Source organism: Rhododendron vialii, chromosome 5a, assembly GCF_030253575.1.
Source record: "Rhododendron vialii isolate Sample 1 chromosome 5a, ASM3025357v1".
In the NCBI taxonomy this organism is placed as follows: domain Eukaryota; kingdom Viridiplantae; phylum Streptophyta; class Magnoliopsida; order Ericales; family Ericaceae; genus Rhododendron; species Rhododendron vialii.
The window spans coordinates 9,283,686-9,305,239 of NC_080561.1; the positions used below are offsets into that span (position 1 = coordinate 9,283,686).

Here is a 21,554-nt window from a genome sequence, read left to right on the forward strand (position 1 = left end):
CATTGAATGATTACTCATGCGACATATTTGGAATGTAGATTTTTTGTAAGTGTATTATCTTTATGAATCACATTTTGTGTTGGAGCAAATGTTTTTTTTAGTTTGACAGTCAAAGGTGTTTTCTCTCTTGCGGCTTGGCTGCTAAGTGGCAAGCCGCAAGAGGTTGTCAAGTTTCAACTCTGAATTTTATAGTTGATCTCTGTTGCCACTTGAGCTACTCATTTGCTCGGTTTGTATCGGAGCTAATGGTGAAACTTTGTAATTGGTGCTTAGAAAATCTTTCCCTTTTACAACTCGTTTAGACGGTGAGAAAAGAAGAGATAAAAAAAGGGAGTCATTTCTCATCAAATATCGTTATTTTGGTGAGAAAGGGGAAGAGCTAATCAAAACTGTTTTGGTTTGTACTTTTCATTTCTCACCAAAATGTTCAATTCAAACGAGAAATTTCACAAAAAAATCACAAATTTTCCATTTTTTTTCTTTTCTCATAGAGAACCCCTTCATCCAAAGGGTTGTATAGTAATCATTACTGATTATTATGAGTGATTAAAACAATACAATTATAGAGAAACACTGAGGACCCTTGACAGCCCACATCCAGCAAATAGGACAAAATTGTATAACGTGATTTTAAGGAATTCGTAATTTATTAGTACTCCTTAAGAAAGTGTTACTGTCAAGGCGACATCAGCAAATTCTATCTGGTACACTTTACTTGGCAAATTCTCTGTTTTATACGTATTTAGCAATATTTCGTACTAACCAAAAAAAAGAGAGGCACTTTCCTATTTTAATATTAAAAAATTGAAGAAATAATTTTAACTGTCTCTTTTGTTGCAACCACATTTCTTTTGTTGTTTATACTCACGTGAATTTACATTATTTTCTTTTGGTTTACAAATGTTTGTATGAAAAACAAATTCAATAAAAGAAGTTTTATTGTGTTTTTTTTTTTTTTGATCCGCAAGTTTTATTGTGTTTGAAATTAATTTTTCAAAATATGGGCCCTAAGGAAAATAGAAATGTAAAGCGCGACGACAGATTTTCCTTCAACTTTAGTTCTTTTCCTTGTAATTTCACCTTTTCCCCTTTGACTGGCCCCATAAAGGAGCAATGGTATCAGTGCTTTTAGCTTTGCTTTGTTTCAGGCACATATCCTCCATTCTCAGGTGCTTTCTCGGCAATGAGAATGGCAGGGTTTCCTTTCTCATTCTGGAGGAAAGGCATATTCCTTTCATGATCTGATGGAACATCTTGATCATAAGGTAAATGGGTCTCCCTTAATTTCAGTTTTCTTCAATGGGTTTTGCTTATTTATTAGTCTTGTGTTTCTTGCTATATGTTTAATACCCATATACATTTGGGATTTATATTCTCTGTTGGAAGCTGCATTTGCTTGATCTCATTATTTTCTCTATGGGTTTCGTTCTGATTCCGATCTGCTCAGTTCATTTGCATTTTTGCTCTCGTGTTTGTTGTTGCATGTTTGATACCCATACACATTTGACATTTCTATTCTGTGCTGGAAGCTGCATTTACTTGATTTCATCATCTTCTCTCTGGGTTTTGTTTTGAGTCCGATCTGCTGAGTTCATCTGGATTTTTATGCTAATTTCATATTGTCTGTGGCTATTTTTTTTTGCTTGGCGGAAGTTAGTATTGTTAGGGTATCTCCAATGGTATAGCCAAAATTGGATAATCAAAACTTGTCATCTCATTTTTTGATTATGAGTTGCTAAGATTAATAATGTGAAGTCCCATAATGGTCCATAATCAATAACTCATTTTTAGTAGATAGAGATAGAGAGAGTTGAGAATTAATGTAAGTAGGTGGGTCCATGGATATTGATGGAGGAAAGAGAAAGAGAGGGAAAGGGAAGAAAGAGAGTGTGGTCCCTATTAAATTTAGTTATCCAAAGAGAATAGGTTGCTAGTTTTGGTTATTCTAAGGCCAAAATTTGCTTATTGGTTAAGGGGTTGCTAAGTTTGATTATACCATTGTAAGCCATATTTTGGACAAACATTGCTAATTTAGAAATCTCTTGGTTTGGTTATGCCATTGTGTGGATACCCATACAATAGTTAGATTAGCAACTTAAAGGAGTTAGCAGCTAAGTGCACCCTTGATGCTGTTGGGCCAAAGGTCTCTTGGTTGTCTATGGCTATTCTCACTCTTTCTCCTTCACTTCACTCTATTTGTATAACATTTTCTTGGTGCTAATTTGGAAAATACATCACCTTTGGGAAAAACAATCAGATTTTGGAGTTGATGCTGTAGCTTGGTGATGGTGAACCATGTTTCATTTTGTTCTGTTTTTTTTTTTATTTTTACTTTCTATAATCCACTTCTGATTTAACTTTTGGGCTGAGTCTTAGTTTATAACTGTGAAGAGTTTGCACCCAACTATCTCATACCTGGATTGTTTGGAAAACAGGTTCTTTAAAGTCTGCACTCCCGCAGTGAACTTACACAAAGAAGGATTGTGAATATGCAAGCCTGAGACAATGTTTCCAATATACCATACCAACGTAGTTTCTTTCAAACTATAAGCCTCCTCATCATTTCTATCTCTCCTACGTGACGTTTTCTCAGTAAACGTCTTTTTTATGTACTTTTCTACTCCTTATGGAATACACTAGCTTTCGTTTTGATGTGCTATTCCTTTTAGGGTGTAGGCACTTGGCACCTTTCGGCTTAGAGAGCAAAGGGGGAACCCCGTGAGGCTAGTCGTTGGCCAGGGGCAAAATGTACAATACTTCATGTGGGGGTTTGGCTGCGCATCAAGTGATGTGGCTATTTTTCTATTTTTCTATTTCACGCTGAATTGGTAATTTTGAACATGCATTCTCTATATATTCACTAAATACAGATGTAGAACTGAATGATATACAAGGGCAGATGAGTGAACACATAGTTGGAGTTAAATCAATATAGGTTTAGAATCGGTTGCGATTGTGCAGCGCCATCTTTAGTTGCAGCACCATACTGCATATTGAGGAAACAAAGTTTTCTGGTTTTTCACCCAAACCAATCCAAGCAGTGTGTCCCAATCAAAATCAGTTGCCTTGTGTAATCAAAATCAACAATGTCCTTACTGTGGAAACTGAATTTCCAATGTGGATGAGAGATAGGCCAAGGGTTAGTGCAACTGATGCCAAGGAGGGAAACAAATGGCATGCTAATAAATCTGTGAGTAAGTATTCATACAAATGGCATGGTAATCAAAGCGGATGCTGGAGTGGGACTCTCCATAGCATGAGCTAACCAAGTACACAACTGTGCTTATTTCCCAACAGCACCATGGTTATTTGACCATAATCTTCCAAATTGACTTGGAAAGTTCTACTTGGGAAGACATTGGCTATAATTGTATGGTCAAGTATAGTGTTCCTTGAAACTCTTGGCTTATGAGTCGCAAGCAGTGTGCTTTGAAGATTTGTTGTACCTTTTTGATGATGCTGATATTCTAGGTCCTTCCATGCTTAGGCGACATGTTCAGATTTTTTAGCTTCTGAATGTTCTTTTTTTTTTCTTATTCTTCTTCAAACCATTAGATCTAACAAAAAAATTAAGCTCGACTTTTGATTCATATGGCATTATTTTTTTGGGTAAGGTAGAAAATTTAGTATAAACTATATGCAAGATGATCTAGTATAAACTAGATGCAAGATAATTTGCTCATCTTCTTTTCTTTTGTATCACGTAATAGAATTTGTTTGAATGTTCTATGAATCTAGTTCATTTTCACCTGATGATGAACTCTTATGATGATGAACTCTTATGACACGTTTGGCCCGTCTTCCTATATTGCAGGTAAGAACTAGGTATTGACTGATTCCGGGTTTCACCCTTACTCATGAAACCTGGATCAAAGAAGGGCTGGCGCTCAGTCATGCCTCTAGCTTCACGAGACATTTTGAGGACCCATTTTTGCATGTTCCCAAAAGTGAAGTCAACAAGCTATGATGCAGGCAGCTCTCCTGTGTATCTCAATGTGTATGACTTGACGCCTGTCAATGGTTATTTCTATTGGGCTGGGCTTGGTATTTTTCACACTGGTGTGGAAGGTCAGCTTACTATTTTTTATTTTCATACACCTTGATCATGAGCCTTTGAATGTTTTTGATACTTGAGATATCAATAAAATTATAGCTGTTTCAACTCAGAAATATGTGTGCTATCATCAAATATTTTGATCCAGTGTCTGAAAAGAGAGGGCACGCATTCCCCTTAACAAGGTAAAGTGAGGGAAAGAATAGAAATAGACTGAGAATAGCTGTCAACTAGGCTGCTTAGATTTGCATGCAAAATTTCAGAAAGTAGTAAGCTTTTGAAGCCCGCCTTTCCTTGTAAACCTCTCTTATGAAGATGAGAAGTACCCCAAAAAAGAAAAAGAAAAGAAAGGCACAGTATAGATGACCTGAAAGCACAGTGACAGAGTTTGGATGACAGTAATTGCACTAAATATGTTGCCTCGCTTACTTGTCTATTTACCAAATTCTTGTTTAATAAGGCAGGTAGATTGGAAGAAGGGCCACACTTTGGTAAATCTTAAACCATTTCCTTTTTGATACAAGTGAAAGCATTGGTTTTAAACCCATGTCACCAAAGCAATTAAGTTTCCTCACGTATCATGGCTTAAAATTGTCTCCGACTCGAGTAGTAGACTCAACAAGGCCTTATCCTAATTAACTATGGTCGGCTGCGTGGATCCAATTCCTTAATTGGCTTAAAAAAGACGTGCCCTCAGTTGAATCTATAGTGCTCATGTTCATTCTTACCTCCCCCCACCCACCCACACACCCCCCACCCACTCACCCACCCCTTGAATGTTTAGTAAATGTTATGCTGCAAAGTTATATTTATGACGTAACATCTTTGTGTTACATGGATACGCTACATATTCAACCACCTGGGATTTCTGAAGTGCTTAAAAATTAAAGCACTTGTGTTCTTGCAATGTGATTTGTAGTGCGGACCTGATTTGCAGTCATTCATGTGCTTCTAGTAATCTTATTGCCAATAGTGGCCTGAAACGCTATAGAAAGTACCCCAGCGTGGATGTTTAATATCCGTTAGAATCTGTTGTCTAGAGGTTTGAAGCACATGGGTCCATTCAAAGCTCTTTTACTTATTTCCAGTTGGATTATGTGCGAAAAGTTAGATCCAGTTGAGCTTCAAATCATACCTAGGTCGTGGTTCATGTGCTATAACGAATAACTCATAATCATTGAACATCCTATTTTCATCACAAATTTCAGTAAACAGCTCGTAATGAAGTATGATAGGATTTTTAATTAAGTAGCTGCAGACAACACTATAAATTTGTTAATCACATGTATTGGAGGGCAGTTACTCAGTTGCTCCACCTTTTTGCATTTGTAAAGCGCATTATTCACTGATGGAACCAAAGATTTTCTGATTGACCATATATGCATGATTACAGTTTTTTTAAAATTATTATTACAGTTCACGGGGTGGAATATGCTTTCGGAGCCCATGACTATCCAACGAGTGGTGTCTTTGAAGTTGAACCTCGGCAATGCCCTGGCTACAAGTTTAGAAAGTCAATATTCATAGGCACAACATACTTGGATCCTATTCAGGTTAGAGAATTCATGGAGCGTCAGTCTTCGAGCTATAGTGGTGATTCATATCAATTGGTTGTGAAGAACTGCAACCATTTCTGTGAGGATATATGTTACAAGTTGACTGGGAACCAGATTCCAAAGTGGGTAAATCGACTAGCAAGATTGGGTATGGATGTCTTTTTCATTCTATCATCTTTACATTTGCTTAGATTAAATCTAACCATTTTTTTATATAAAAAATTCTGACCCAATAATGTGCTCACTTAAACCGTGCGTTCATCTTTAAAAATCTTATTTCTTGAATAATTGTAGCCCAAAGCATTCATTGTTTTGCCCAATGAGCAACCTTCTCATGTGAATCTCGGTACCTTCTTCATTAGTACAAAAGAAAGTCAATTATGCAACGAATTTTTTCCTCATACATGGGGGGCAAATCCCTAAACTAAATATAGCCCGTAGCCCAATAGACTCACAAGGCTCCGAATGACAACTCGAGCATACTCTCCACAAGATGTTTGGCCTAGTACACACCAACTCAAATTGACTTTCCCATGATTTGTTTATTTTTTTGTTTATTTTGAAAGTCGAAGTTGCGGGTGTCCTTAACTTTTTTTGCTGTATAATTTAATGAAAACATCGTGATTGCATTTGCTTGAATATTTCTATCAACTTTATAATAGTTCAGAGCGATCCTGTAATGATACGAGGATCTGTTCATTCTGAACCTTTTATGCATTTTCCCTATAGGTTCACTCTGCAACTGCATACTCCCCGAGACACTTAAATCTTCTGCTGTGCCGCACGACCCAAATTTCCAAGCCCATGACAGTGAAAAGAAGAGACTGAGAAGCTCCTTCAGTTGCTTCTCATCATTTTCTATGCACCAGAGGGAAAAGGAGGTATCGATATCTTCATTTTCTCTACAATCCCACTACCAAGGCTGCATACCACAATGGGAGTCCAAAGAATCTTGAAAGTGTTTCTTCAAGGAACAGCAAGAAGACTCCATTTTAATCGCGATTCCAGTTTTAATTGTTGCTCAGTTCCAAGATTTTCCTGCGGGCTTCCAGAATGTTTAATTTTGCGAATGGAAGCAGAGAATGCTTGTTCTTGTGTCTCCTGTAATAGCAGAATTGATGCTTGTTGCTGTAAGATTGGATTTTTTGGTGTTAGAAAACTTTTGTTGTGCAGAATCATATTTCGGTACGGGGAAAAAAAATATCGAACTCCGATAGGTTACTGCATTTTACTCATTAGATTGATGGATACTTTATTCATTTGCTATTTCAATTATTTTTTGATGTATAGTTCTCCATTTACTGATATAACAGAATCATTTTGCTCACTCCGAGTTTAATCTGGAAAATATTTGATATTCCTGAAGTTGACCAGAAAAGGTGCAACTTACTCAAGTTTGTGCACACAAAGTTCTATGCTAAACAGCCTCCTTGTTACTACTAGGCGGGTCGGAGTTGGGTTTATTGTCCCCGCCCCGTTTTTTATTGGGGCGAAGGGAAAGCAGGAAGGTGTCCGGGGAATAATTGGGTCTCTATTCACCGCAGGAAGGTGTCCGGGGAATAATTGGGTCTCTATTCACCGCAGTAATTTTCACTAACTTAGTTCTCTTATAAGTGTTTTGACTAAAAACAAGATATTGATGAGAGTTGGAAAGAACTAGAAACAGAGACATAAGATGGTGATTTATTATTGTGTATGCTGCTCTTATTATTATATCAAAAGAATTTATATAGACATATAACTGCAGTTAGATCGGGTTAAAATGAGACGGGGAAAACAAATACTATTCCCAACCCATTTGCTTATCAGGTTGCGGAATATCCACTCAAATGGAGGTGGAGAGGTCGGACGTAGGGTCAACGGTGCGGAGGTAATTGCCATCCCTGTGATTGAACGAACCTCTAGGGGGTGACTGAAATTCACACATGGCAGCACCATATGTTGTTACTTATGTCACATAATCTTCTAATAGGTTTTCGAAAAGCGCTATCACATTCTTGCTCACAAATGCACGTCATGTGACATAATTGTTACTTATGGAAGGAACTGAAGTACTTCTGCGATTAAATTCTGGACTTAATGTTTTTTTTCTTTTTCTGCAGTTTCATGAATAAAAAGATATTTTTCGTTACAATGAAGGGAAATATATGTCATAAATTTTGATTGCAGACAAGTAAACAAGACTGACTTCTTCTGCTTCTTCTTTTTTTCTTTTTTTCAATTATTCATTTCCTTATTGAAGCCATAAGGAAACTCTAATATTCGTTGACCCACGAACTAATGCCGGCTCATTGATATCAATATCATGATTTAAAAATTCTATGATTGGACGGTCAAGCTTTTTATTGACCAGCCGACCTTAGGTCATTTTAAAAAAATTGCTCCAAAGCCCCCATATAGAAAGAAGTCGTATGTAAAATATTTAATTTCCGAGGAGGAGTTCCACTTAAAACATATCCTTAAAAGAAGAGCATCGATTTTTGCAATAAGGGCTCATACATGAGTCAAACAAGTCAAGCAACTTGTTCAAGTTTTGTCTGAAAATATTTAGTGATCTTTATACATGTTCAACTTTAGGTTGTTTATAAAGGGCAAATATTGACGAGTTTAGTCAAGCGATTTCGAGTAGTTTGAATTTTTTATACATGATAAGCTGTACAAGCTGAGTAACTTTTTTGAGTTTGCTTTACTTTAAAAATTGTTGTAATTTGATTTATTTGTATAACATAAATTGATTTTGAATAACAAGCAACTACGAGTTCAAACTGAAATACCTTGGTTTGTTTATCAACTCTACTCGCAATTCCATTTCTAACTATCATATGTCATTGTGTGAAACTTCTGGTAGTTTTGTGTCAAAACTTTGTGAATTGATGCTTCGTATTCGTTAAGGAAATTTAAAAAGTAACAAATTGTAAAAAATTATTATAGTATATTACATACAAATGATTCAAACTTATTGAAATTTTTTGTCTTTAATAAACTTCATAAATTTTGTGGTCATAAATATTTGGTTCTTAAATTTCTTTTGTCGAGCTGAATCAATAATCCATACAAAAGTGACAAAAAATTAAACAAAAAATTACAAAGGATTTAAGAATAACAAATCAACAATAATCTTAACCTAGACTACATTCAAATTTACAAGTATATCCTCTTTTCATAGAAAGTGAACAAAATTAAAACGTGAAAGATGACTAATAATATAGGACGGCGAGTTTATGATCCTACATGATTAGTCAAGACTTGTAAGCGAATCCGAACATATAGTTATAAAAATAAAAGATACACATTTTGTTTGGTTTGCATTTCTTAACGAGTGATAATGAGTTGAGAAATACATAGAGAAAAAAATATTGAGAATCGTATAAAGAAAAAAATGAGATGAGTTGAGATATGAACCAATGACGGTAACTAGATCCTCGTAAACAATTTAGTGCGAAAATCAAATCTGTGATTCTCTCCAGCTTTTTGACAACTGCTCCACTGCCAGCTGAGCTTCCCTGGGATATTCGAACGTTCAGTGTTCTCACTCCCATAAATCTGACTCTTTACAACTCACTGGTAACTCAGGTCAACTCCATCCTAGGGAATATATGTTCTGGAATTGGAGTTTCTGATCAGATTTCATCAAACCCATCTTTTCCCACTTGAGAAACAAGAAGTACAATCATCACACAGAGTGAGAAGATTACTGGGTATGACCCAAATTTCTGTAAACTCGAACTAGTTTTTTTGTTTTTGTTTTAGTATATATTGCTGCCCATACCTTTTCTTTGAAATCTGTAATTGAAGAGAAAATCAGTTATTCCTTATGGGTAAAGGAGGAGGGTGTTGTGCCACCAAGTACAGATCACCTTTGGATGAATCTGATAATGATATTTTGCCAAACCCACAAAGGGATAGTAGGTCAGTAACCTCTGTTCAAGAGGGTCAAAACCCTAGAACTGATTCCACAGTCCCACTTCAAGATGGGGCTTTACTCAAGAAATTGAGGATATTCATAGTGTTTTACTCAATGTATGGTCATATAGAGGGTTTGGCAAGGATGATGAAGAAAGGGATTGATGGGATTGAGGGAGTTGAGGGGGTTCTGTTTCGGGTACCGGAGACTCTGTCGCCGGAGGTTTTGGATCAGATGAAGGTGCCATCTAAGGAGGAGGAAATCCCAGTGATATCTGCGGAGGAGTTGGTGGAGGCAGATGGGTTGTTGTTTGGGTTTCCGACGAGGTACGGGAGTATGTCTGCGCAGATGAAGGCGTTTTTCGATTCCACGGGCCAGTTGTGGAAGGAGCAGAAGCTTGCCGGAGTGCCTGCCGGATTCTTTGTGAGCACTGGCACACAAGGAGGAGGGCAAGAGACCACCGCGTAAGTCTAGTTCAGTTATTTATCTTTTTTCACTCGAGTTGAATTGGTAATTTAGTTGTCAATTTCATGGCATCAAGATTTTATGGTAATCAGTATATTAATATCTAGAGTTTATAAATAGAAAGTAAGTGTTAGTTGCTTAAAAGATGGCGTGGTTGGCCATTCGTATTGGATTGAGTTTTTGGTGAATTAGTGAGGGCGTCTATTTGAATTAGTCATTGATTTGCTTTGGTAATATTAGTAACTTAGTTGTGAATTCATGGCGCCAAGATTTTATGGTAACTAGTGGGGTATAATTTTCTTGATTTTCAGACTTTGGAAATCAGTATTTTTCCATTAATTAGCTCAGGTTGCATAAAAATGGTGAGGTATTGGCTTTTCCATTGTAGGTTGAGTATTTGATGGACTTGTTGACAGCATCTACTCAGGTTGTGGAACTCGGAGGAAAAGCGAAGAAGTAGTCCCTACCTATTTAGTATTTACTCTGGGAAGACCTCAGATGTTTGAGAATCGATACTTTCGCTAAATAGTTCGTCTCCTTAGGTTTTGCTTTTATTGCCAGAATTTGGGCAAATTGGGATCAGAAAAGAGGGATTGGAAAGAAGCACCAAGTGGTATCATGAACTTGAGTAATTTTATAGAGGGAGGGAGGCGACCACCATCTCTTTAAGTTTTAATACCCTTTACAGACTTCCTGCCACCTGTCTCCTCAGTCATTTGCTACTTCCTTACAAGATGCTTGTCTAAATCCATCAGACGCTAAGTTACACTGTAATTTGTCTGGCAGAATGCTGTTAACGTTTTCGGCATCATTAAGGCTATGCTTAGATTGCAATAGGGTATGCGCACCTCTAACTTACTCAGGGCTTGGGAACTGTTTGACATTGGAAACTTTTTCATGTGTCCTTTGCTGCTAAGTGTCGCATACCATAACTTTGCAGTAGTGTAGGAGGTGCAGTGCTTGTCTTCGATGGTCACTGACCAAGCCCACTAAAGATTACCTTGAAAACAGCACATGCACGCACCCACGGGGACAAGAGTAACAAATGAAGGTGCAATGTAAACGCAAACGGGTGATGGAGTTCTCAGGTGGGATATTAGGGCGAGTGTTTTGAACGGATGAACAATCCAACCAGAAGGAAAGAATTGTCTTAGTTATCTTGAGGGTTCTTCTTAGTTTCCACATTAGAAGTAATGAATTGGGTTCTGCTGCTTTGTCATTCGGAATTAAAGTTTGATTCATTAGGTTCTTCAGATTAACAATGCGTCGTTTATCAATTGAAGGAGGCCAGATAAGAACTAGTAGACCCTATAACATTTTGAAATTACGAAAAGACCCGGCGACTAGTCACCACTTAGTCAACATTAGCCGACCAATTGCTGCCTAACCAATTAATCCCCAGGTAATGTACTAAACGCCTAATCAATGCCTAGACCGTAGATTCTAGGGGTTGGGTGGCTGCCTAGCGCCTAGGCAAGCTTTTAGAATATGGCAATTCTAAAAGGATCCATTCTGTTTTTTACTCAAAAAAGAGTCCGAACTTCGACTCGAGTAATTGTGGTCTTGCCGAAAGCTATTCTGACGTGTTCTAAGAAGCACGTGTATGGTTACGAGTACGGGTACCGGTACTGGTACTGGTAGGATTCGGGTATATTGATGTTGTGTTTAATTTAACATTTTGTGCTTATATTTTAATTATCATAGTTTGTCTTTGAGGTACCGTATTTGTTGTCAACCCTCATTTGATAAGAGCCTATAGTTATGGAGTAATATCCTCAGAGTAGATACTTAAAAGGTTTTGGAATCAGTCAAACCGATTGTCATGTGCACTTCTTTTTCTCCTAATTGCTAGGATAAGTTGTTATCTAAAGCCCTATATAAATATCAGCGGACCTGCTCACAAAAGATATAGAGATATCACAGTCGTATCACTACTCAAGAAAACATAGTATCCACTCTTTCTTCCTCTTCCTATATACATATAAACAGAAGCTTATATCAAACTTTTTGTTGCAAATTTTGATTCAGTATATGACATTATATTTTATGGTGCTTTGAGTGTTGGACAACTCTCGGTTTGTGAGCTTTGCTTTGCAGCACAAAAGAAAGCTTGAAGGTTGTTGTATTTTGGGGAAAGAGTATCATTCAACCTAGTGCAGGAGGGGTTTTATCGTTCCTTAGGAAAGTGCTGTCAAGTGCCTCGACCACACCCCACAGGCTTTTCTAATCCTTTCTCTATCTATTTAGTTTCTTAAATTTGTTTGATAAATATTATTTAGAATTATTATTCTATCAGAAATTCCTATTGCATATATTTTCTCCAACAGTTGATGCGGTGAAACCCAAAAAATGTAGGGTACAAGTACGGTTGGGGTATGGCTATAACAAATATATATTTACAATGTAGAGCAATGTATACATGTATTAATTACACTTCAAATAAAGGAAATAGCTGCATGAATTGGGCAATTAGGAATCCAACATCCAATAATTGTTTAATGTCAAACTTATGTTGCAAATTAGAGTTTAATGTCATTCTTATTACAAAACTATAAACCAAATTCATTACTGTATAATCATGCTAAGTATAGAAAAAGAAAGTCTTATCAACTTAGTTTCATTTCTGTGTGGGGTATGGCTTGATATATAGTGGGGTACTTCTAAGGTATAGCAAAAGTCAAAGAGAAAAATTACGATACATGTTTCGTGTACCCAGTAGGGAAGAAATACCATGCAAAGTACCGGTACCTAGTACCTTACACATACCTAAATGAACTGAGCCGTTCGTGAACTGTTCGAGACTCGTTCGAGTTGGATTCGTCTACTAAATGAGCCGAACCTGAGTCTCAATTTTAGGCTCGTTTCATAAATGAGCCGAACATGTCGACTCAATTAGGCTCGTGAACCTTGAGTGTATATATATATCAGGGGAATTTTTTTATATTAACATAATGAAAATGTTAGAACTTGTACAAGTATAAACATTTACAATTACTGAAAACTTATTTAGGAAAATGTAGAGAAACCGCATCTCCTTGTCTATAAATTGACGCAAAAGCAAGTTGAGACTAGGGCGATGGGCCTCTGCAGCATTCTCAAAGCTCTGTAGTGAGTAGTAAAGTTTTTGTGGACGCCCTTCAAATTTTTATTCAAATGAATATTTATTCTTTTAGATATTGAATTGGAGAGTAACTCGGTGAGTCTTGGTCTCCTAGCGTATTATTTCTATATGGATTATAGGGCACGTAAACTAAACTTCACACTTGCAACCCCTAATTTGTTATTAGATGATAAGTGTTACAACGCTGAACGTGATATATTAGGGTACCAGATCGGGATCTGCATAGTTTTGGCAATCATAAAGAGTAGGGTTGATCGTGCAAATGCCGCACCAAACGCCAGACGTGGACCTCCAACAACAAATGAGGGTAATGGGCCTCGGGCAATAATCAAAGGAAGTGGGTCTCCAACGACAAAAAAGAGAGCTGCGTACTAATGACATTTAGGATGTTAGTTCTAATTACTGAAGGGCCAATGAAGACTGCAAATGCTAGAGACGCACATCTCAAAACATGTTGGATCTGCACCTCCTGCTACTAAAGAGTTAGGGAACTAGTATTAGAGTATTTCCATTTGACATTTTGAAAAATTTTCCTGCGCAAAAAGAGGGACTGTTTGAAAACAGTGTTTGGTCCCAGATAGATGAGAATTTCAACAAAATTGCAAGGGAAATTTTGTTGATCAAAGTTTGCGGCCCTTGCAAGTTTTTTTGAAATTCTCATTTATCTTGGACCAAACACTGTTTTCAGACAGTCCCTCTTCATACACAGGGAAGATTTTTCAAAATGTCAAATGGAAATGCTCTAATACTAGTTCTCTAACACTTCTGTAGTAGGAGGTGTGAATCCAATATTTTTTGAGATGTGCTTCTTCGTTGACCTTCAGTAGTTGGAACTAACATCCCTAATGTCATTAGCCGACAACTCTCTTTTGTCGTCGAATATCCACTTCCTTCGTTTGTCGCCCGAGGCCCATTTCCCTCGTTTGTTTGTTGCTTGAGGTTCACGTTCGGCTTTTGGTGTGGTGTTTGCACGACGACCGACCCTCCTCCTTATCATTGCCAAAACTATGTAGACCCCGCTCATCTGGTACTCTAATTTATCACGTTCAACATTGTAACTCTTTTTATCATCTAGTAGCAGATTAGGGCTTGCAAGTGTGAAGTTTAGTTTATGTGCCCTATAATCCATATATAGATAATACGCGAGGAGAGCAATATTCACCAAATTACTCTCCAATTCAATATCTAAAAGAATAAATATCCATTTGAATAACAATCCGAAAGGCGTCCACAAAAATGCAAGGAGACCAATATTCACCAAATTACTCACCACAGAGCTTTGAGATGCCACAGAGGCGCATCACCCTATTCTCGACTTGCTTTTTGCATCAAAATTTAGACAGGGAGGTGATTTCTCTACATTTTCCTATCTCCTTGGTAAATCCTCTACACATTCATGAGCCCAACAGTGTGCATGAGGAGGTAAGTAAGTAATGTTTGGTTAGTTAAAGGGGTAAGTGTGTGCAATTGATAATTTAAGGATGAAGTAAATAAAATTTGGATAGTTTAAGGGGGCAAGTACATATTTTACCCTATATATGTATATAGTTTGACAAAGATGTTGCTTGAAGAACGTTGTTGGTCAAGTCTTGTGGGATGCGGGTTCAACTCTTGTGCTCAACATTAGGGTATTTTTTTTTTTACCTTGTCACTAAAACTAAGGCTCTGTGTGGAACCTAGCGAAAGAAAGAAAAAAAAGAAGAGAAAATAATTAAGAAAGAAATGAGAGAAAAAATTAAAGAGAAATTGGGAGAAAGTTGACCTGAGATTTGAAATTGATTATTTTTTTTAAACCAAACAAGAAAAGGAATTTTTTTAAAATTTTCTCTTTTCTTCCACTTCTTTCCACAAGTTTCACTGAAAACCTAAGACCATATAGCTGCATAGTGACACTATATATCTTTAGCTACATTCTTTTAATGACATCTTTATGACAACAATTTTTTGTCACTAATACATTTTAGTGACAATTTTTGCATGTTAATATAGGTCAATATTTTTGTAGTGTGATTTGAAGAATTTGCTTCAAAAAATGCAATGCAAAGATGTTATCTTGAATCGGATTGTGCTAATCATAAAGCACTGTATCCAGGGTTACATTTTAATTTTGATTTTTTGATGTAATTCAAATTAAAAGCACAATATAACTTTATTTTTTTTTTTTTGACTTACATGTCTTTATATTTAATGAGTTAATAATAAACGGGCAACCAAGTTTGGAGTTGGGTTTGGGCAAGCCAAACATTGGAGCCGGTCCTGGCAGCTACTCGAACCCTAATGTCAGCCCTAACCAACAGATTTGTCTCTGTGTACAAAGGTCTCCATTAAGGACATCCTTCAATCATTAAGGACATCCTTCAATGAAGAGAACCCAAGAAGGTGGTTCCTCTGTTGCATAAACTATAATGTAATGAAATGCAATTGCTTTATTTTTGCTAATTCTAATTCTTGGAATGTAAACGATCGATTTTTGGATTTATGACAGCAACAAACTGGGATTACCATATAGAAACCAGCATTATTATCACATAATGCAAATCCATATTTTAATCCGTAAAGGGAACAATTATTAGATAAAAAGTGGATTATTATATATAAAGTGGATCATTTTGCTTTCCTTCCACTTTGGTTTTCTCAACTTCAATAAAAAAAGACTTACATTTTGGTTTCCTTCCATTTGGAGCTCTCAAGATCCATGCCATCCTTAATCATTCACCAAAGCAGTTGTAAACCCTAGGTCGAGCAATCTCTCTCTCTCTCTCTCTCTCTCTCTCTCTCTCTCTCTCTCTCTCTCTCTCTCTCATTGAGTATGTTTCCGCAGTTAGGGTTTGCGGCTAAAGCTCCCAAACCATTTCCTCAAACTCTGTTTTTTTAGGGTTTCGGAGTAAATGTCATTTTGGTGCCAAAAAGAACCAAGTCAGGGTTAGGTCATAACTTTTCCGTCCAACAAATGGATGGAATGTGATAATTGGATGGAGTAAGTAACGTTTAGGTAGTTAAAGGGGCATGCGTGTTCAATTGATAGTTAAAGGACTAAGTAAACAAACATTGGATGGTTGAAGCGGCAAATACATATTTTACCCTTTTGACATCCATGACTTTCATCTCCAATAACTGATAGTTGATACATGTACTGTGGGATTGCCTTCCTTGCGTCTATATGAACCACCAGGGATTCATGCAACACAAAAACATGATATCACTAGATTCTTTGGCCATGACCTACTCATTGATAATCGAAAATAGGTATTGAAGGATTAAAATCCAAATTTGTCTTCTAAAAAATTAGCTGTTTCTTTGTGATGTTCTAACATCTATGAAGATAAAAATCCTGAAATGCTGCTTTAAGTAAAGGAGATTTTGATGAGGTTATATCCACTTTTCCATTGCCAGCCCATATGTAATGGCTCATATTTATCCTTTGCAGTTGGACAGCCATCACCCAATTAGCCCACCATGGTATGCTCTATGTTCCAATTGGATACACGTTTGGAGCTGGAATGTTCAAAATGGACTCCATTAGAGGTGGCTCACCTTATGGTGCAGGAGTATTCTCTGGGGATGGAAGCAGAGAACCAAGCGACACGGAGCTGGCACTTGCGGAACACCAGGGCAAGTACATGGCTATGATAGTTAAGAGGGTTGCCCGGCCTTATGAATCCATAGCTCCTGATCACAGCACTTAGGCTGCGTCTGGATCATGAATGCGGAGGGAAGAGAAAATGACCGGGAAAAAGGTATTCAAAACTTCTTCAATCAATTCCCAAAAATCCGAGATCCAAACACAGCATTAGCTAGTCCTGTATAGGAGTCAACGTTTCATTTTCCATGGAACATACATGTTGATTGTGTGTACGGTCTACATATTTTGTGAGCGGTAGACTTCAGATAGCCAAGAATCCATTTCTCATCTTTTTATTTTAGCTTGAGTTTCTATTCTTCCCTTTTTTCACCGATGCCGGTACCATTTGTCGGAAGTTCATTTGTATATGTTCTGGTTTTCTTCTGTTTGAGTTTGTGTGATTCACATTGAGATTGTAGGTTTGTGCCCTCTGGTACTTGTTTATAGGCCCAGTGGTGTGGGAATAGATTTTCTTACCATTTCATAAACATTTAGTTTTATTGCTTTATTTTTCTAGTTGTGGTACAGAGTTTAGTATGGTGTGGGGTCACTTCTGGAATAATTGGATTTTGAGAATTCTAATTTTAGGTCATTTTTCAGTGCAGTTTTGTGGCTATTGTGGATTGTAGTTAATTTTGAATTTCTGCAGTTGTTCTTATTTGGAGCTTAATTTTGCAGTCCATGGAACTGTGGAAGGTTTCCCAAGCAAATTTTTCTAGAAATGCAAGGAACCAACCGAAGTTTGGAGAGAAAATGGAAATTGAGTATTATATGGATTCAAAGTTTGGACTAAATTATATAGTAGTTTTTTAAATAATGATTTTTTTTATTAATGAACTTTTGAATATTTTTTTCGGTCAAATTGTATTATATTCCGGACTAGTCTCAATAAGAGGAAAAAGAAAAAAAAAATTGAACTGAAATTGAAAAAGTTCGGATTTGACAAATCTTAAATATTGACTGTTTTGAATTATTTTCTTCATTGGTGATCTTTTTTTTATATTGTATCATGAATTTTTTTAGACTCTTTTTGCCGAGAGCAATTCGAGTAGCACAAAAGAAAAATTGACTTACAAAACAAACAAAAAAATTTAGAAGCAGCAAATAGTGATTTAGTCGATAAAAGCGCGATAACCTCCTTGGCTCGTTCAGTCCCTCTCAATTCATCACCTCAATATACGTTGTTTCATACGCTAAAGCTCGAATGAAAAATGTATGCTAACATCACAGAATACATTTTTTTTTTACATGCGTCATAGAGGATGATATTAGTTATATATGCATATTTTCATTATGTTTGATTAACATTAAAATAAAAGAAATGGAATAAATTAATCTGATCTCTTACAAGATGTGAACGTGTTCAATTGGAACATGAAAGCGTGACTAAATTATTGGCCCTAGTTACTCTTCAGAACGGAGTGAAAGAAAGAAGACGATTTCCGAACGAGGACCAATGACTTCGAAAAAAATTGAACGATGAGCTATATAAGGTGAAAATCTCATGTATGGTTCTGTAGAGTGGCCAATCCAAGGAGATTGGATTAGCAATGTCATATTATCTCCCCTTCTCCCATGGTTTTACTAACGGAAACTTAATTAGCCATCCTTTTTACCTTATTTATTTAGGTGCTCATCCTAATGTGTTTAAATACTTATCTTTCCATCCTCAAATTCAATTAAATCCTAAACTACCCTTTCTTTCTCCTAATTGTTCAAATCTTTCTCTTTTTTTATCCTTTCTAATTACTCCCTCCGTCCCAAATTCTTTGTTCGGTCCGCAAAACGGAGTGTTAAAAATAATCCAATTTTTTCAAGAAAAAATTTAAACTTTTTTCACAAATTAAAAATACTCATTGATATCTAATAAGTTGTTAAAAAACTTTTGATTTTTTCTTGCAAAAATTGTACAGTATTATTTTTAACACTCTGTTTTGCGGACCGGACAATGAATTTGGGACGGAGGGTGTATCTCGATTCTCTCTCCTATTTCAAACATTTCTCTCACCTAATCTTTTGAATTTTTTCTCTCTCATATTTTCATTCCCCTAAAATCTAAAAAGAGAAAACTCGACTCTTACAAAAACGAATTTGTAAGTCGAAAAACATGGCAAAACCTGATTGAGGTAGATGAACAAAACAAGATCAATTAAAAAAACATGACAACATCGAAAAATATGGCAAGTTTCGAGAAGTGTAGGTTTCGATCGAGGTAGATGAACAAAACATGATCAAATAAAAAACATGACAAAAATCAGAAAACATGACAAGTTTTGAAAGTGTAGGTTCAATCAAGAAAGATGAACAAAACATCATCAATTCACAAACATGACAAAAATCGAAAAACATGACAAGTTTTGAGAAGTGTAGGTATCAATCGAGGTACGTAGATGAACAAAATATCATCAATTCACAAACATGACAAAAATCGAAAAACGTAATACTTAAAACTGATATTCCGGCAACGGAATCAGGTAACGGCGGCGATTAAGAGGACGGAAGCAATGTGACTCAACCTTAGAACCTCAATCATTCATGACTGTTTTGATGTATAGCATCTCTTCCATACAGATTATGAAAAAATAAAATATAGGACAAGGAATAACATCAAGAGTACAGAGTAAACCCCAACAAGGTTTTTGGATGAGTAGTACTTGTACACGGCCAAATCTGGTGCCCAAAAATTGGTGGGGTAATCAAGATGACAAACTAAAAAGATGGACCTTGCCCGGAGGAACGAAAAAATAGATCACGGACATCACCGGAGTATTTGGCGACGATCTCTCGAGTAGTATGGCTTGGACAAGGCTGGGATCGTAGGCATCGCCTTGCCTCACGACCTTCGTGTTCTGGTCCATCCAATAGCACCGCCGATTTTATTCTTCTTTAGCAACCAAACTACACTGATGCAATCTAGGTTGATTTCGGGGGGAGAGAGAGAGAAGCTATTTACAAATATTGCCGGCGAGGATGTTGTTCGAAGGGAGGGGAGGGAGGCGGTGGGCATCAATTTCGGTGAGAGAGAGAGAGAGAGAGAGAGAGGGAGGAGGAGGAGGAGGTGGTTTAATGGGGGAGAGGTTTATGGGAATGCAGAACGTGGAAATAAGAACATACAGTGATATGATTCAATTGGGATTTTGCCCAATCCCGGTAACTGTGGGATAATGGGGAATAAATATCAATACATATATAGCATATATATAAACACATTTATAACTAGGGGTATAATGGGCTAAGAATGCATTTTGAGGATGTGAACATAAGTATTTAAACTCATATGGATGGACACCTAAATAAGTTTGTTATTTAGGATGTCTATTTAATTTCTTCTTTTACTAATCTCGCCTATTCTGTATTAGCAGTCCCATTGAGTTATCAATCGGGGCTCCTTTTTTCAAACAGACATGATAATATGGGAACTAAAATTATTGTGCAACATGTGGGACCCACACAGACTGAGCGAGATTATTTATTTATCTTGGTTGACACTTCTCATCATTTTATTAGGTGGTGTTCATGTGTAAGTAAGGAATTGAAGTCGATCTACAGTTATAATTTTGCATAATATCTAAGAGAGTCTAACGTGAGACAGTAGGTCAATAACAATTTAATAAGCTGATTAGCAATTCAACAATGACAGTATCACTCTCAGGTCCCGCACTCTCATCTAATGTGGGACGGCAGCCAATGACAATTTAATAAGCTCAACATTTCAGTTATGGTGGCGCCAAGGATTGTTTTTTGAGAGACAATAAACTTTGCTTATAGGGCAAATTTCACTGACCTCCCCTGAGGTTTCTGACACAGGCAGAGACCTCCCCTGAGGTTTCTGAAATATCACTAACCTCCCCTGCTTTTGCTGACAATACTAATATTGCCCCCTCCGTTACTTCTCCATTATAAAAATTGACAGAAACTGCTGATGTGTGATGATATCAACATTTTATACCAAATACGATACCTTTTTTTACGCTTCCTTCCCTTTGTTTTTTTCTCCCACCACACAATTAATGTCTTATTAAGGCCCTGTTACTACTAACAAAAATCACAAAAAGCTTAACGCATTTTACTAGTATCTCATTTCCATTAACAAAAAATACTAAAAACTTAACACATTTTACCAACTGATTTTAACTAACAAATTTTTTTTTACCAATTCAACAATTTTTTTGCTCACATACCCAACAAAATAAAATTCACTACCGAAAAATAACTTGACATTTCTCAAACAATTTATTCATTACCGGAAATACCTAACAATTTTTTAACTACAAATAAAAATCTGCAGATTTTTCACTACCGAAACAACCCCTAAGAACAAAATCTCTCTTTTTTTTACTCCAGAAAAGCTAAATTGCATCTCCCACCACCATATCTCTAATTCAATCAAATTTTGAGCTGACCCTTATGACTCACCTTTAACCCAATCGAAAAAAAGAAAAACACCAACTTGTCCATGAGAAATCCGTTTTTGAAAAAAATTGATGTCCCCATCATTTCTGTTTGGGAATCAAAATAGAATACCATAAAGTTAAAATTGGTGATGTTGAGCTTTGATATCAGTGATGGAGTACCAGGAATTCATCGAAACATATCTCAATTTTGAAAGCAGTGTTCGAATTTGACGGGCTTTGATCTAAGGATTTCAAAGCAAGATTTGAGACTTAGAGGTTTACTACTCCTTCCTAAGATCACATGTTCGAAACCTTTCAGGTGGGATTGGACCCTCAAAATTAGTCGAGATATGCGTAAGCTAACCCAGATTCCTGAGTTATAAAAATGGTGGTCATAATAAAAAAAATAGTGGTAGATAGTGGCCCGTAGAAGTATTA

General features: G+C 36.6%; 2 protein-coding genes across 5 annotated transcripts; both read left to right on the forward strand.

Moving 5' to 3' along the window:
* The first annotated feature begins 1,077 nt into the window (after positions 1 to 1,077).
* LOC131325691 (deSI-like protein At4g17486) lies at positions 1,078 to 6,937 on the forward strand. Of its 4 annotated transcripts, XM_058358088.1 has the most exons (6): positions 1,079 to 1,265; positions 2,436 to 2,529; positions 2,670 to 2,828; positions 3,815 to 4,068; positions 5,471 to 5,758; positions 6,340 to 6,937. In XM_058358088.1, exons 4-6 carry the CDS (start codon positions 3,858 to 3,860, stop codon positions 6,564 to 6,566), a joined length of 726 nt encoding a protein of 241 aa, XP_058214071.1. In that variant the 5' UTR covers positions 1,079 to 1,265; positions 2,436 to 2,529; positions 2,670 to 2,828; positions 3,815 to 3,857; the 3' UTR covers positions 6,567 to 6,937. The 4 variants fall into 4 exon arrangements, with proteins under 4 accessions (XP_058214073.1, XP_058214071.1, XP_058214074.1 ...); XM_058358090.1 differs by lacking the exon at positions 2,670 to 2,828 and having other exon boundaries at positions 1,078 to 1,265; XM_058358091.1 differs by lacking the exon at positions 2,436 to 2,529.
* A 2,046-nt stretch (positions 6,938 to 8,983) lies between these two features.
* On the forward strand, positions 8,984 to 17,230 carry LOC131325689 (probable NAD(P)H dehydrogenase (quinone) FQR1-like 2). Its single transcript, XM_058358085.1, has 2 exons — positions 8,984 to 9,978; positions 16,528 to 17,230. The coding sequence occupies exons 1-2, from the start codon at positions 9,425 to 9,427 to the stop codon at positions 16,784 to 16,786; spliced, it is 813 nt and encodes a 270-aa protein (XP_058214068.1). The 5' UTR covers positions 8,984 to 9,424; the 3' UTR covers positions 16,787 to 17,230.
* The last annotated feature ends 4,324 nt before the right edge of the window (positions 17,231 to 21,554 follow it).